This window comes from Lagopus leucura, unplaced genomic scaffold, assembly GCF_019238085.1.
Source record: "Lagopus leucura isolate 7727_CA_CO unplaced genomic scaffold, USGS_WTPT01 Super-Scaffold_1, whole genome shotgun sequence".
NCBI lineage: Eukaryota > Metazoa > Chordata > Aves > Galliformes > Phasianidae > Lagopus > Lagopus leucura.
In genome coordinates this window covers 13283220-13301174 of record NW_024962250.1, presented here as the reverse complement: position 1 = coordinate 13301174, position 17955 = coordinate 13283220, and the positions used below count along the sequence as shown (strand labels likewise).

Sequence of the window (17955 nt, the reverse complement as noted above, 5' to 3'; positions counted from 1 at the left end):
ACTTACATTTTGCTAGGTGCAAGTACATAACAGGATAGTTAGGAGCATTATTAATTGCAGACTTGTTCAGTCATGCTGTGAACCAATTTTCACTAAAAATTTAGTAATTCTAGATGAACTAGACTTTACTAATTCAGACCTTGTTGACAAGGGAACATTTAATTTTTAAAAACACAGACTTCACTTGGCTGTCTGGAAATCCGCCAACAGAGTTGGATGAGGATGAAATTATTGAGGATATTATAATGTAATAATTCCTTTCATGGAGGCTGAAAGATGACCATGTATTTATGGGCACATTAGTGCTCTTTAACTTAGAGAGAGCTGCATCTGTTAGTTAACTTGCCCAGGGTCTCTGAGCATCTGTGTGCAAGCAGATCCAGAATGAAGTTGTATTAGTTTGTGCAGTAGAAAGAAAAAATATTAAAGCATACACTCCTTACAGTTCTATCCACTCATTCAAATCCTTTAACTCTTCATCTTCACCCCATTATGGTGTTATTTTTTCAATCAACACAAAGTTTTGATTAAAAAGAAAAAAAATTTTAGTATGAAATGGAGAAAAAAAAAAAAAAAAGGAAAAAAAAGAAGAGAAATACTCAGTAAAAGTGGTTTCAGCAAGGTTTGTTTTCTAGTTCTGTTCACAGAATGCACAAAAACGTTGTCACCAGGGGGAGGGTGGCAGGCAAAAATAAGTATACAAGAACTAGGGTTTTTGTTGGAAATTAGTTAAGCTGCCAATAAAAACGATCTCTCTGGCTGTGGGAATGGAAAATTGAAGTGATTGTTGTTAAGTTCTATGATTAACTACATGAAAGTGACCCAATCTCTTAAACAGAGCAATATCTATTATTAAGGTCCTCATTTTAAACTTCTTAATTTTATTTTCTTTCAGAGCCAACTGGCTAAAGAAACCAGATGCAGATTCTGATGAACTGTTTCGAATGGTAGCTGAAGTTTTTATCCTGTGGTGCAAGTCACATGTAAGATAAGATGCATTCTTTTTTCCCCAATTCACTATATCCTTAAATCTAAACGAAGTACGTGTGGATGAATGAGATTGATAGTTATTTTTTTATTTATTTATTTATAGAATTTCAAAAGAGAAGAACAAAATTTTGTCATTCAGAACGAAATCAACAATTTGGCATTTTTAACAGGAGATACCAAAAGCAAGATGTCTAAGGTAAGTTAATAACAATTTTTGGATCAATTCAATTTTCCATCATACGTTTAATGTGTTAGAAGTCTCTAAAAGTCTGCTTAGATTGCTGCTTCTTGGCTGATGGAAGAAGCAAAAAATAGTCTTGCTTATTGTTGACAGACTTGGAAACAGATATGCACAATATAGGTTTAGTCTCTTAGAGTTATTTATTAAATATCAGCTACATTTTCAAAGACAGAAGATTAGAACATAGAACTTGATCTGAAGTAGATACACATATAAGACAACACAGGTTGTGATATAGGCCGTTGGTCCATTAAAAAAATAAAAACAGAATATTTTGTAAAAATAAGTGAAGAACTATTGACTGTCTGAACTTTTTCTTGTGAATTTCAGTATTGTTCTGTCAGCTCTGATGGGAGGAGTGCTGTATCTGCATATCAGTATTCATATGTGGGGTGCCATATGTGCACTGTTTTTCTTGTTTCTTATTAATGACCACATTCAGTTCTTTTTTACTCATTTTCAATATGATAAGATGCTGACATGATGATGGGAAAATGCATTTGTTACCTTCATAATAGAGAAAATGTCAAGGTAAAAAGTGTCTCTGACATTAGCTGAGGAAGACTGCCTTACTCATAACAAGATTCACAAGTCAGTTGAAAACTAAGTCCAAATTAGTATTGGTAACCGTAGCAAAGAACCTCTATTTTATTCGTATTTATAATGTGCTTAAAGAAATCCTCTTATGAAAGTATTCCAGAGAAGGAGTAAGTTGTATTGTTTTGTATTTCTGTATATTTTGATTCTGTATGTAACTTTGTTACCACTTAAGTACAACTTTATATAATACAGAGCCAGAAAAAAAGTCTCATTGAATTTTTAAAAATTCTCTTGAAAAAGTCTTTGCTTTTTTTCTATATTTTGAAATCCAGTTCAGGCAAACGTTGTTGTTGGAAAATTTACAACTAAACAGATCTTCTTCTCATTGTTAGATCACAAATGACACTGAACAGCAGTTCTCAAACTATGTAGACAATTCTGTATTTGGAGGAAATGTTCATTTTCTTAATAATAATTCATTTTCTTGTTTTCAAGATACTGCTCCAAGGAACTGTAAGCTAGAATTGAGGTATCTGAATAATCCTCATTAGAGAGGCAAGTATTAGTAAGTGCTAGTAGGCGAGTTCCAGGCTATGTGATGTTAATCACACGCTAACACCAAACTGTAACATGGCACTTAAGTATAAATATAATACACATATTTTGACATTTTTATGTTAGAATTGGCCTGAGGAGATAAAAATGAGATGTAATTTTAAAATTTCAATTCATGCTAAATTAGAATCAGATAATTAATATTCAATCTAAATTGAGTTTCTCAGCAGTATTGGTAACATGACATAAACTGTTGTCATACTTCAGTCAGTCTGGCATGGCAGGAGTGACAAAACAAATCAGCAAAAAAAAAAAAAAGAACAACCAACAAAACCAGCTAAAGTATCCCTCATGATGTTTTGATTTTGATAAAATCAGAGGAATACAGCATCAAGACTTTATATAACCCATATTTGAAAGGGTTTGTTTTTGAGATTAGATATTCAAATACCTGTTCTGTATATTTTAAGTAATATATTTTTACACATATAGATTTAGATGTCTGTGTAAATGTGCTTTTCTTTGTACGAGTATAGAAACACAGGGAGATTATACAATTTTTTTACATGCATATAAATTTTTATAAGTATACTAATGTAAAATTCATGGAGTTCAGGGATATTACACATGATTATTGCTAATATAGGGAGAGAAATAGAACACAGTATTATTCATGATTTGGTATTTTGCTAAAATGGTAGCACGGCTGTGTGAGTGACTACAGAACAATTGATCATTTAGGCATTTTTTTTCATAACGATGTAAATGCCATGGTACAATATATGAGGCATCATTTAGATATGTTGTACTGGTTTTACATATATATGGTTTCTAATCAGGAAATTGATAACATTTTATAATATATCATGAAAGTGTTCTTAAACGCCAGTGCATTTATTAATACATACATTTAGATCTGAATTATTTTTTTAAGACTCTGGAATTTAGAATGAGCAAGAAAATACCTTAAAAACCCGAACTTCAGGATATGCTACAAGGTTACTTACTGGTATATTCATAGGGTAATCGACAGTACACATTATGTTAGAGGAACAGTACATTTTATAATTCTCTGCTTGAATATTGACAGTTCAGAAAGTTACTACTTTGTGTATGACAACAGAATAATTAGCACTTTCCTTGTATTAGCAGTTCTTCTTTGCTTACATTATGTTTAACACTGCAATTATATAAAGTGTTTATCTGGCATGAGAATCTATAGATAAATGTGAACACGAATTTTGGTAATGGCAATCAGTCCAAGAAACAACAGTTTAGCCTCTTAAAGGAGAAAGGATCTGTGCTGATCTCAGGCTGCTTTAAGCAAGTCTGTGTTGCAGCAGAGACATAACAAGTTTTTTGAGATTTAGGATACTGTAATGATAATAATATGGGACATATCATGCATGGAAGGTTCTATATCTTCATATGCCATATGCAGAAAAAAAATATGCAGTGAGTGAACAAATTAGTATTACATTATTTTTCCAAAGCTAATAGCGGTGTGCAATTAAAATAAAATTCTAAAAACGGGTAAAGTACCATTGTGTTTTCATTATACTAAACTTGTTAATATTTTCTCAAACATAATAACAGCTGAGAAAGTTTTTTAATCTTTCTTTTCTAAAAAAAATGGCAGCAGAGTGCTCGGAGGGGAATGGTAAGTTAGAGAACTTTCAGTCCGAGAGGGACTGATAACACAGACTGCATTGAAATAAGTGTTGAAATAGAGAATTTGAACGCATTCTTTTCAGCTGCTAACCTCTTTATTTGGTTGTTTTTTGTTTGACTGATTTTTTTCCAAAGTTTTCATGGATTTCTGGATAAAATAGCATTTTTATTAAGTTGTAATAATTCCCTACAGTATTTTATAGCTTATTGGGATGAAAGACTAAATGTTGACATTCACTTTTACGTATTAAATGTGTAATATGTACGTAGGCAATTTCTGTGTGTAAGCTTTGGAATCTTAAATGAATGTGGCTGGATATACTTCAGTTACCAAATACTTGAATTTCCTAATGAAGTTTTATTTTATCAACCTTCACTATTAATTTGTATCTATTTTTAAGAAGTCTTTGGATAGGTCTATTATAGAAGTCTGAGGCTGTCAAATAAGTTTGTGTACGAACCACCATTGTGCTTGTGCCCATTTGCAACAGGCAAGGCATGTTACCTGCAAATTTGTGATTACTGGAGAATTTCACATAAGTGTTTTCTGCAAGAATTTGAGATCTATTCTTTGAGAACATTTCCTTTAGTTATATTGTGATAGGTTGTGAATGGATTACTTTTATGGTCATTTCAAATAAATTAACATCTTGTTTTTACTTACATTTAGTATGTATCTGATGAGCAATGTGCAGAATCTACATATTTCACACATTTTCAGTTAAAATTTATTTTCCTGAGTATGGTTTTGAAAATTTTTAAGATGCTTAACACTTAATTTGAGTATTAGTCTGTCATTCCTCACTTGCAGGTGATCTTCTTTATTATGTGACGTAAAAAAGTGAGATATAAAAGAGATTTTAATAATAGCTTGATGTCAAAGTTTTGAAGCCAAAAAGGAAACTTGTTTTATGAGTTATTTTTACTTTTAAACTAAAAATAATACAGTATTTCCTATAGTATCTTCCCACACCCAGTCAAGGACTCTTTTACGTAACAGTTGAATTTTTGTGCTGTTTTATTGTAACAAATTAGTCTTGTTATCTTTTTGAGATTACAAGACACAGTGATAACCTAGCTGTAGGTGAGAATACATGGTTTATGTAACTGTATATATGTATGTTATTAACATAACACAGAGGAAAAAAAGTATATGTATGAGTTACAGCTAAGTTTTAAAAAGTAATCTCAAAATAGGTATTGCTGAGAGATATGGGCTTAATTCAAGTTTTCTCTCAGGCTATCTACAAGGCAGTAACATCTTACACAGTGGAAAAAATGTGCACGTAAATGAAATGTTGCATCTTCACAGTGGTGTTTGTGGGAGGCGGTAGAAAAGTTGAAATACAGGTGAAATACTTTTCATTATTGTATTATCAAGAACTCCAACGACATGGCTCTTTTTAAGAATACTGGGAAAAGATACAATGAGTACATATTGTTGTGCTTAATTATTAGACGTTCAAATGTTAGCATATAATTTCATGCTGAATAGCAAGATAAATTTAGAAACTCAATCATTTATTAACAATTAAGCTGAACAAAAATTATTTCATCAAGGCCTCATTTGATTATACATGCACAGTTTGTTTATTTTTAGCAACAAATTTACAATATTTGTTGTCCTAGTAGAGCTGAATAACCTTATTACTAATCTGTAAATTGTCATCTTTTCATCTCTTTTACTTATGTTTTTCCCTTTATTTTTCTTTCATACAGGCCATGCAAGTAAAGGTACAGGTCAAAGTGCATGATGTGTCTTTGTTTCAGCTTTAGAGACGATCAGGCTCCAAGCATTCTTTCCATTGATCATAGCAGTGGCGTCACAAATTTGAAGGCCCCTGTCCCATAAATTATCTCAGAGTTAAAAGTGGCAATTTTTGACCAGAGCAGCTGAAATTCCCTTCAGAACACCCAGATGTTTATTTACTATAAAATGCAGCAAAGTTACACTTTTTAATTTAGATGTATATTCCTCCTCTGCTGTCTTTCTGCATTCTGTTTTGGGTTTGGTTTGGTTTTCTTTCTTTCTTTTTTTTTTTTTTTCTAATATATTGAAGCAGACATTGTGAAAATGATGCCTAAGTAGAGTCATCAGAAACATATACATTTGGCTTATGATATTCAAGAAAAATACATGGGAGAGGCATGCTGTAACTTGTACCATGTCTACAGATGAATAGAGGATTGATTTCATTAGAATGAATTATGTCGAATTAGATATAGAGTTCAAATGCTACCTTTTGCCAAAACTAAAATAATTCTTCATAATCATAGAATCACCAAGGTTAGAAAAGACCCACAGGATCACCCAGTCCAACCATCCACTTATCACCAACAGTTGTCACTAAGCCATGTCTCTCAGCACAACATCCAAACGTTCCTTGAGCACCTCCAGGGTCGGTGACTCCATCACTTCCCTGGGCAGCTCATTCCAGTGCCTGACCATTCTTTCAGAGAAGTAATCATGTGAGGAGCAAGGATAGCTTTGAGTAATCCTTGTATTCAAGACTTCCTTAGTCTCTAATGAACCATAGTTCATCTTTGCATCATTTGTTTTTAAATAAAATTTTATACTACAGATGAATACTTTTCAGCTTATGGTGTGCTCTTCATTGGTGATGCATAATCAAAAGTAAGGTGGATCCCTTACCATCTGCTGGAATGGCTTCCCCTTTCATCTTTTCCTTCTCCCTATGTCCTGAGAAGCAGAAGCCTTGATTGTGATTTAAAGAGTTCTTAATTAACTCAATTGGAAGTCTAAGTTAAAATTGAGCCATTGTGGTAAATAGTCCTGATTCTGATCTTGGTTTTTGTCATACTTTCCCGTAACTTTATTGTTATTTCTCTTTGTGACTCTACTTAAGCATTTATTGGAAAGATTTGCAAACAGACAGCAGAATATGATGGCAAAGGCAGAATGGATTTTTTTTTTTTTTTTTTAATGTTTTAAAATGTTCAAGTTTTTTTTTTTCACCTATCTTCTACATACCCAGTTATTAATCTCAAACAAAAATAAGGAAAATTAGATATGTAAAACATCCCCAGGCATAAAGATGCAAAAAAAAAAAAAGTAAAACAAACCTTGTCCTTTTCTTTTTTTTTCATATATGCATGTGTATAATTTTGTATTCCTAATTTATGATGCATAGTGACGCCACTGGATATAGTGATACATTGTGGGATTTGTTTGTCTGCTGTCAATGTAGAGTACAAATAATGCCATTACATCATTGCTTTTTCTAAGGCACTTCCACACTTTTAAAGCAAAGCTTTGAGGCACAGTACTCTCTTGCAATTGCTAGTTCCTTAAGAAAGGAAGCCACATCCCTTGTGAGTTCCCTCTGACCTGCAAAATGCTCTCAACACCAGCTGCATACACAGGGATTCACCGTCTAGAAGACAGAACCTGCCAAAATTTACCACTGAGTAGATTATGTACGGCTACCTTTTTCCTTTCAGTGATTATTGTCATAATAGTGTGGTAATAATTGATAAATATTAATTGCAATAAATTCTGCTGTATCCTTATTTGGAACACAATATAATAAGCAAACAGTAGCCAGTGAAATTTGACAGAGGGAAAAGGATGTGGAGGGTTAAATGCAAGCATTCGCTGTTTTGTAGTGTTTTATCAGCCTGGAGGCCTAGTCCTGAAATCTTGTCTTAGGCAAAACTCCCCTTGTATGTAGTAGGAGTTTAATCTAGGCACAAAATTCAGAACTGGGCTATTTTTATGTTGTTTTTGTTTACCATATGTTCATTAAATATATGGATCCGTTATAAAGATTTTGGTTTTCTGTCTTATAAATTAAAAGTTGTGTGAAATATCGTTGTACACTGTCTATTGTAAGAAAATTAGACAAATGTTATTCTGTTTTGTGTTTACTTCTATGTCTCTTTGTTTTTCTTTACCTATTATTCATGATCTGCAAAGCTGTAAAAAGAATATACTTTTCATTCCAGATTTACTTATATTAACCAAATCCAAATGACACTGCTTTTCCCAGAGGCATTGTTTCACTGGCATTTTATTACATTGAATCAAAGTCTTTTAGATAGCAGTATTTAACATTTGAGGCAAATCAGACAACATTCATTCATTCAGACCCTACTTGTCTGTATCTTTATGTAAGTTTCTAAGAAAAATATAAGCATCTTGAATTTGTCTCTATAGTTTTACAAAATAACATTGTCCCCAGTGACCCAGCTTTTAACTCTAGAGTTGGTTTTGGTTTGAGAGGAAAAGTACAGAAAATATAGAGATTCATATACATGAATGCATAAAAACTATGTCGCTACTATTGAAATATTACTTTTACAGTGATTTCTGCACTGGAGCATATAAAAAGTATTCCTTTACATTTCCTACTGAAGACTGTATGCTCTTCCTCTAATGCAGCATTTTTAGTTAAGTGTATACATTACATTGGGAACAGATGTTCCTTGGACCATTAGGGGAAGAACACATTGAAAAAGTGTGTGGTTGGAGAATAATTACATCTATTTACCTTTCTGTTATTTATTTAATTTTAATATCTTTTATTACAGTCTGGAGGACAAGATCAAGAGAGAAAGAAATCAAAACGCAGGGGAGATTTGTACTCCATACAAACATCCCTGATTGTAGCTGCGCTTAAAAAGATGCTTCCTATTGGCTTGAATATGTGTACTCCAGGAGATCAAGAGCTCATCTCCTTGGCTAAGACTAGATATAGCCATGTAAGTAATAATTGTAATAATTTTAATGAAGAATAAACAGAACTTTAATAACTTGAGACATAAATATCTACGCAGTTAATATAGTAAAACTGTCAATGCACTGCAAGCAAGTATAGCTTCTAATTGTGAGCAATTGTGAAGCAAAGTGTTGTGCGGAGACAGCTACCATTGTTTCTACGTCATTTTCCATTTTTATACAATGTACACTTAAATACACGTGTGGCAAGTGGACAAGTGATTAGAGTGCAGCTCTACAGAAAGGGATCTAGGGCTTTTGGGTGATGGTAAGCTCAATATGAATGAACAATGTGTCTTGGCAACCACAAGGGCCAACCTTACTCTGGGGTACATTAAGCACAGTAGAGCAAACTAATCAAAAGAAATGACTGTCCCACAATACTCAGCATTAGTGCAGTATTACCTTCAAGTAATGTGTGCAGTTTGGGGCACAAAAGTGTAAGGATGTAGAAGTATTCTAGACATAAACTATAGAACTATGGATATAAAACTATTATGAAGTGCTCAAAGGAGGGCAACAAAGATGGGGAAAGGTCTGGAGGGTAAGACATATGAGGTCTCTTGGTTTGTTGAACCCAGAAGACAGGAGGTAAAGGGCAGGACTCATTCCTGCCTGGGACTTACTCATGAGGGGAAGCAGAGGAGCAGGTGCTTGACAGCAATAGTTTTGTGGTCACAATTAAAGAAAGCCTTCATCCCAAGCCCTTCTGGTAATACATGTACTTTTCAGGATTAAAACAGTAACTGTTTGGTGTTGTGCGCGGTCTTAAGATGAATCATAATCACAAACTGAAAAATACTTGTACCTTTCTACAGAGGGACACTGATGAAGAAGTCAAAGAGCATATACGTAACAACTTGCATTTGCAGGAAAAGGTAATAATAATAAAAAAAATCTGTCTTAAAGATGCAGGTGTGGGATAGCACTTTTAAACATGGAAATTGTGATTGTTTATTATTATCTTGGTATTGAAAAACAGAAAATGAAAAGTTATTATAAAAATTACCATTTTATCCTTTTTCTTTATAATATTTTCGTGGCAATAAGAGGTTTCTTGATGGCTTTGGCTGGTATTTTCAAGTTTCAGGATGTCTTGTAGAAACAGTCAAGTGTAAAGAAAGAGGTAGTGGTAGTTTAATATCTAAGAAGAAAATAATATGAAACTCCTAGAAATCTACTCTAACAAGGAAATAGTATCTCTAAGAAGGTATGTATGAAATAAGAAAACCTAGTATCATCTTGATTCTCAACAGTTTGCAAGTACGTATATGTTCCTACTGTTTAGATGCTGAATATATTGTCAAATGTGTTATGCTCAAAAATCGTGCCCATTATTATCCAAGTAATTCATTTTTCTTTAGCAGAGAATGGTTGTTTTGTTGCTATAAATTTGAGCTTATCTAAATTTAAATTAGACACGCTAAGTATTCTAATGTGTTTCCTGATGTTTACTCCTGAGTGTTGCAAAAAAGCCCACACTGTTGGCCTTTAGTTGGCTGTGACTCTTCATCTACTGAAATTCCAGCTGTCTTTAATAAAAATCTATAAACCAGTTTTATACTGTACTGAGTACAGAAGTCCTGTAATCTCAGTGCTAAATGTGCTTCCTTATTTGCGATACAGGTGTTTCTGTGCACTTTATTGATTTTATGAAATAAAAATATAGAACCTTACTTGAAAACTGAGTTCAGAATCTAAGGCTGCTTTTCTGAGCAACTAGCAAATGCTAATTTAGACTAGGAGGTACAGACAAAACGGGTACATCTATAATATTCTTCATTATGCCACGAGGCAGTGGAATAGGCTGCCCAGAGAATCTATGGGTGTCCCATCTCTGGAGGTGTTCAAGATGGGGTTGGATGGGGCCCTGGACAGCCTGAGCTGGTGGGTGGCAGCCCTGCCCCCACAGTAGATGGGTTAGAACTGGGTTCTAAAAAACCCTGAAAGCATGGGCTTTCAGGTCTCTTCCTATGCAGCTATTCTATATGGTTCTATAAGACAAATAGTGGTAGTGGTGGTAGTCAAGTTCACTATCTTCATTCAGCACGTTAAGTATGAAATATGCTGCTTTTTAGACTGATGATCCAGCTGTGAAATGGCAGTTAAATCTATATAAAGACATTCTGAAGAGTGATGAGCCTCCTGACCCTGAGAGAAATGTGGAACGTGTGCAGAGGATATCAGCTGCTCTGTATCATCTGGACCAGGTATGAATTTACATGTCTGTACTCTGCTTGTTTTAAAGTAGAATGAGGTTATTACCTTATAGTAATAATTTCCAATTAAGTGAGTGTCATTATTAACATTTCCAGAAAAGAGTAATTATTGCACGTGCATGCGCACACATCCATGTGTATATATGCAAAGTTTTAAATGACATCTGCTAAGTACCTCAATTTTGGTTCAGAGAAAACTCAGGACATGTTTGCCTCTCCAGATACACTCACATCAAGGAGCCCCGTCCATGAGATATTCTTAAGCTTCTCTTTGTAAATTCAGAGGTACTTTAAGTAATGCCCAGAGTATTTTTTCAGATCATTTAAAAATATATATATATATATCTGTTTCCAAATAAAGTAGAACTTAGTGACATTTTCTAACTTGTTAGCTATGTTAATTAGTGGATAAAAAGAAAACTTTGAATAAAAGGTGAAGAGTTTCTATTGTATGCACTAAAAAGTATTTTCCCATAGGTTGAACAACCACTGAGATCAAAGAAAGCTGTTTGGCACAAACTTCTGTCAAAACAACGCAAAAGAGCTGTTGTTGCTTGTTTTAGAATGGCACCATTATACAACTTACCCAGGTAAATGGCTGAAAGATTTATTTTTCCAGAACTTGTTTATAACATGTCTAAGTGGAAATACTACTTGTGTGTATAACTACAAGTTTGCTAGTTGTTTAGTTTATCTGATAGAGTTTAAGAGACAAAAGTGTTGGTTAAGTATCAGTTAATTCCTCACAGCAGCAAAATACTGGTCTCAAGACAACCAGGGGGGAAAAAGGGCACCGGAATTACACTGCCTCAGAAATAAAATGCTTCATTTTTGTCAGCTGTTATTCTCTGTATTTCCCCAAGTTTTCTGTAAAAATGATGTTAAGAATTCTTTTTTTTTTTTTTTGTTTTTTTTTTTTTTTTTTTTTTTGCCTCTGATTGGTTGTGTTTTAATCTCCTGTGTTTGTATTATTATTATTATTATAAGAAAACAACAACAACAAAAAACAAAAAAACTTTTTTTTTGTATGGCTTTTCTATTGCATGAATGCTCCATGCTTATATTAGGCTATCATTAGATATTATGCCAGAATGTTGCATTAAAGCAGGCACTGGGGCAGAACTGTGCGGAGTGAAATTCTGGACATGTGTTTTGCTTGGCTTATTACTTCAGTTGAATGTAGGTACCACAGAGTCTGAGAGAAAGTGCATCCCGTGCCTATGTCCATTTACTGCTTTAAACCTACTATTAATACCATGCACCTTGGTGTCCTTCCCTTTACCCTGTTCCTTTTCGATACATCTGCTTTATATTCAGATAGAGCCTAAGAACGTCACTAATTAGATTTGCTTCTTAACTTCTTTTGTGCTCTTTCACCTTTTGTGTTTAATATTTTTATGCAGTGATTTATTTACGTGCTTAATGTTAGCTATAGATCTGTAGCTTTGCCACAGACAACAATGCTAGCTTTGCACAAGACATAAAATTCTACTCTAAAAGTGAAACAAGTGTGGAAATTAGCAGTTCTAGATTATAGCAGCTTCTCTAAACTTTCCCATTGCTACAAAGCAGTCCTTTTAGAGACAGAGAAAAATGAAAAGGCATGAAGACAACATGAATCCAAATCAATTAAGTTTGACCTATTGGCTATATTATTTTTACAAGTTGTCTTTGGAAAAACAAGATGAAGTGGTAGGTATTTCAGTATAACAGTTTTATATGCATTTAAAAATAATTATTTATAAATACAATATGGATATAAAGTGCATAGAATATAGACGAGCATCCAAATGATAAAAACAGTCCATCTTATTTTTGTCTTAAAAATATATATTTAGGATTCTCAAAATTGATGGAAAACATGCCAAGAGCTCAAATGGGTTATGAATGTAAAAACTGGGATTGGTTTTTCTCAAGCTCTGTGGTACATCCTGTGGTGGAGCTTAAACCTGCAAAACTGTCCAGCCATTTCTTTCTTCAGATTCTAAAAATAAACTCTGATAAAACTATTTTTACCTATTTATTTTGTATTGCAAAACGTATTTCAAAAAGGCAAGAGCGAGAGAAATCCTCGATGGAACAAAGTTTTAAACTTTGTTAATTTTATAGACACAGTTTTCTAGATAAATCATAGGATTCTGACAGGAAAATAAGGCTATCACACTATTTTACACCTAATTGCAGATATAACTGCTTCTGTCATTTAAATTGATAAAGTTGCTAAGACATCTTTGAACCCTAGGGATTTTTTTTAAGTGAAATGTGATCAGTTCTAAGAGCTATGTATATCCCTTTGCACCACAATTTCAAATGAAGTTCGCTTTATATTTCCTCAGTTTAGTTTTAGCTTTATATTGGGTGTTAGTTGTAAATGTGATTTTATATTTAAAGGGCAGTAAGCAAACTGGTTATGATTTTTGCCTACAAATGTTGATGTCTGCAATGAATAATGAATTCTTTTGAATTTTCTAGAGATTTAGGTGGCTTTCAAAACAATTTAATGTTAATCTATTTAAAACTAATTTTATTCAGTGTGTTCTTATGTGCATTGTTTTTTAGGAATTCCAATAGGATGTTTCAGCAATTTAAACATCCATTCAAGTGCAGGTGTTTGTTAAATCACAGAAAAATTATTTTAATCTCTTTCATAATTACTCCATTTTCTGAGAATTACCTCAGGATACAAAAGAAATAGTAGTTGTATTTTAAAACAATTTTCTTTTCCAAGGAAAAAACATCATTGAAGTTTGGAAATACTGATTCTTCTGTTCTCTGTTTAATGAATGACTTTGAAAAAGTACCTTAGATGATCAATGCATTCTCTAAGATAGCTGTCTTTAGGTTCACTATCTTTAGAAAGTTTTTATGATTTGTCGTATTGTCTGTCATCTGTTATATGCACACAGATACAGCAAAGTTATGCGTGGCAACATTTCATACAGAGTTAACAAATACATTCTTTCTGATTATTTTATTGAATTTAACTTGTACTTCTGTTGTTAGCTCTTCATTGAAAACCTATATGCTTTTCTTCAGACACAAAATTAGCAATTTCTTCCTGAGCACCTTTCAACGTGTTTGGCTGGAAAAAGTACATGAAAAAACTCAGTATGACAGGCTTATACTCAAGTTAACGGTAATGTAACTTGTGGAGAGCCTCTTCCTTATGCACACACTTATTCCTTCCCAGCCATGATTTATTGTTGCCATAAAACATGAATTTTGTACAATTTTCACAGTAGATTCTGATTGGTCAGTTTTTGAAAACTGATAATAAAAAGGGACCCATGACAGCAGGAGAGTATAGAGAGATGACTATATACCAGTATCATATAAAATAAGAATTTATGTGCATAATGTCTCTAGGCAATCCATAGTATAATACAGTCAGTTTATATAGTTATTGGTATAGGATAAAAGTGAATGAAAAGGCTATGTGGAACAACCTTCAGAATGTCATGTACGCCACCTCAAAATATTTTTTTCCCTTAAATTCTATGCAAAAATGGAATAGTTTGGCCAATATTATGTGTAGTCTCATTGCAATTATTTGCATTTTGGGTGGAAAAATTTCCAATTGAATTAGTTAATAGTGTGTAATATCAATTGATATACCTAAGAATTTTCTAAAATTGTTCTTTTCTAGAGCTTTTATGTGTTTCTAATTCATTTATAAGTGAAAAAAAGAAGGTTGTTAGGCAATGGTTGTTCACATATAACATGCTGCAAAGTAGTTCATAATTATTTTGTTCTTCATGGCCGGCGCCTGCCATCTCAGTGTGCTAAATCCATGAAATTAAATTTACATTTAGTAGGTGCATATGTTACCCTCTTATTATCAATTTTTTAAAACGTGTATTTTTCTCATGCTTGTATTAATTCACCAATCACACAATTTCTCTCATAACGTATATTAGCATTCTTGAAGCCTTCAGAAGAAAAAGTTGTGTGTGCATGTGTGTGTATTTAAAAAAAAAAAAAAAAAGTTCAAAAATATATGCAGATTTGTCATTGAAAGTTAGTTATGTTTTGTGTTTGATTTCACTGACCAATCAGAGGATCAGAATTGTACAAACACTTATCCTTACTAATCATTAACCATCTGAGCTGTTATACTATGTTCCTTTACCCCTCTTGATCTCACTTTCACAACCCCCCAGGCACCGTTCTATTAACCTCTTCCTCCATGGCTATCAGAACTATTGGATAGAAACAGAGGAATATTCATTTGAGGAGAAACTAGTTCAGGATTTGGCTGTAAGTACTAACGTAATTGGGCATATTTTTCAGTGCCCATTTTAGCGTACATTTTATGTATCTATTATGACCTATATTTTATTTTAATATATACTGTATATATATGCATAAATTTATAAAGTATGAATTCTTATGCTTCAGAGCATAAGGTCATTTTCTGCTATGGTCAAAAAGATATCCAACCTGTGATGCACAGTGAGATGCATCAAGGTGTTGTATGCCTTCAGTTGAATTATGTGATACTCTTGGGAACAGAAATGGTCTAGATCAATTATCAAACTATATTTGTGATTATGGTAATTCCTATGTTCCTATATTTTATTTTTGTTTTTAAAGCTTGACACAGTTGATGCTTCTCCCCTTTTCAATTTTCATTGATGCATAATATTTAACATTTTCAGCTTTGATACAAATTTTTTGTTTGTTTGTTTTCTTGTTGGTACATCATTAAGAGATGAAAATATATGCAGCCATATTCAGCAAAATTTTGGTTTACGTGTGTACTTGATGGAAGTGCTTGGTAAACTTGAGCATTTTGTTACTTAATATTGATTCTGAAAAACAATTCTTTTTTCTTTTCCCCTTCTGTAATCGGTTTGTCTAAACTGTTACCAAAGGGTTTGGTGTTACCTAAACACCATACGTATGAATATATGGCACCATGGATCAAATGAAGGTGCATCAGAAGATGCTTCAATGTTAGCAAAACTGTTAATATTTTGGATTTTAAAGACCAATTAGTATAGAACATTGTATTCTACAGCTATTATATTCTTCCAATATTCTGAACAATTTAACGGTCATAGTTTTTCCTTCATTTTCTTGCTGCTTTCTGCTGAAGGACAGAATGAGACCATTAATCAAAACTGTGATTACAGTTCTTTCAGTTTTACTAGTAAATTAAACAGTTATTAACATAATTACCATAATTTTACAACAATTAAATCCTACTAAAGAGTAACAACACAAGTAAGCTGAAGTTGATACACTGCCCTTTGTCAGTGTGGCTATCTTTTATTCCAAACTGACAAAAATGTTTTAAGTTGACAGAGTAGTAGTTCTATTCTTATATCAAAGTCACCTAGAACAGACACATGGAAGTAATTTAGCGAACACCAGCCTGAATAAGGTGCTTCTGGTGATCTTAAAATTAGTTCCATTTATCAATTGGTTCTTCTGCTCAAGCTGGACTTCCTTTCAGTTCTGGTCCATTGGAAACATGCACACAATTTCCGCTGAATAAGGCTTCCCTAACATTTTCTCGTCTTATTCTCAATGCCTTGCAAATGAGAGACTTCTAATGGTATTATCAAATGCAAGCAAATGTATCAAACTTCATAATTCCTTCCTAGTTAAACAGGCAAATAGTGTTGTAGGCTCTGGTAAGCCGTTCAATAAGGTAACTACTGGAAGTTAATACAAATTAGCCAAAACAAAATTACTGAAATCCTTTCCTAAGCTTATTAGCTCATCTTTTTCCTTAATCATGAAGCTTAATTTGTATATTCTGATATAAATCTGTTGAACATAGACGTCTCCAAAAAAAGAGGAAGAAGAAGAGGAAGATACAGAGAAAGAACAACCTGACCCACTTCATCAGATTATCCTCTATTTTAGTCACAATGCTCTCACAGAGAGGAGGTAAGAAAGAGCCATGTTGAAAAGTGAACTGAGTAGAAACACCCAGAAACTGAATTTCTAGTAAAATTTCATAAGTGATCTAACATAACAGCAATTTAGTATTGTCCTTGGTTGAATGCTTTTTTGTTTTTTTGTTTGGTTGGTTGGTTTGGTACTATGAGCAGCCCTCATAGACACAACAGAATTTTACAATAGAATAATGGGATTTCACATAGACATATGTATGTTTCCATTGATCAAAATAGTACGTATGTATTATCAGGAGTATTATCTTTTTATTACTATGTCATTACATATATTTAAATACTTTTTCTTTATAGCAAACTGGAAGATGATCCCTTATATATTGCCTATGCTGCCATGATGGCAAAGGTAACTATGATTTCAAGCTCCATCCACTGCTTCATTCAAGTAGTTCCCAATGCTTTTTAAATATTTTCCCTTTCTCTTATGTGGACTGCTCTGTACTAGTAATTGCTACATTTTTAATGAAAAAAATGATGTTAAGAGTTAGATACATAATAAGAAATTTCCTACTTTCAAATGATATTATAAAATTCCAGTAAGTGCCACCCTGTTTATTTCACTTGGCACTGGACTAACTTGAGAACAAGCTTAACAATATGAGCAGATCCATGATACGTTCAGAAATTATTTTGAAGTTTGCATTCTGTCAAAAGGAAGTTGAGAGTCAAAGTTTGCAACAAATTGACTACAATTGATGCTTCCATGTCAAGAGGGTTTGACTACGAAGACAAATCTTACGGATTTAAATAGAGAGATGACATGAGAACAGATAGTCTACAGTTACAAGTTACATATATAGTTGGAAGTATTCATATATAAGGGAATATCAGCTTGTTAGTGTATGGACACAAATATGTGAGGATTACAGGGATCTAAAATCTAACTGGATTTAGTTATTGCTTCAAAAAAACTCTTGTAATGTTTTTCTTTCTATAATACAAATACTGTTACAGAAATAGCTATCATATTTCATACTAAGCAAAATTTTGTGATTTTTGTTTCTAACATTAAAAGAGCTGTCAGGAAGAAGAAGAGGAGGAGGAGGAAGAGAAAGAGAAGACGTTTGAGGTGAGAGT

The 17955-nt window shown here is 33.1% G+C and overlaps 1 protein-coding gene across 4 annotated transcripts in view; it reads left to right on the top strand.

Moving 5' to 3' along the window:
• The window catches only part of RYR3 (ryanodine receptor 3), a 189206-nt gene that overhangs the window by 141736 nt on the left and 29515 nt on the right, over positions 1 to 17955 (top strand). For 2 of the 4 annotated variants that reach the window (XM_042883045.1, XM_042882959.1), the window contains exons 68-78: positions 896 to 983; positions 1094 to 1186; positions 5717 to 5731; positions 8549 to 8719; positions 9554 to 9613; positions 10814 to 10945; positions 11432 to 11544; positions 15115 to 15211; positions 16743 to 16852; positions 17173 to 17224; positions 17894 to 17947. In XM_042883045.1, coding sequence (XP_042738979.1) covers positions 896 to 983; positions 1094 to 1186; positions 5717 to 5731; positions 8549 to 8719; positions 9554 to 9613; positions 10814 to 10945; positions 11432 to 11544; positions 15115 to 15211; positions 16743 to 16852; positions 17173 to 17224; positions 17894 to 17947 — 985 coding nt within the window. The remainder of the gene's footprint in view (positions 1 to 895; positions 984 to 1093; positions 1187 to 5716; positions 5732 to 8548; positions 8720 to 9553; positions 9614 to 10813; positions 10946 to 11431; positions 11545 to 15114; positions 15212 to 16742; positions 16853 to 17172; positions 17225 to 17893; positions 17948 to 17955) is intronic. The other 2 variants (XM_042883222.1, XM_042883138.1) reach the window with 1 other exon arrangement.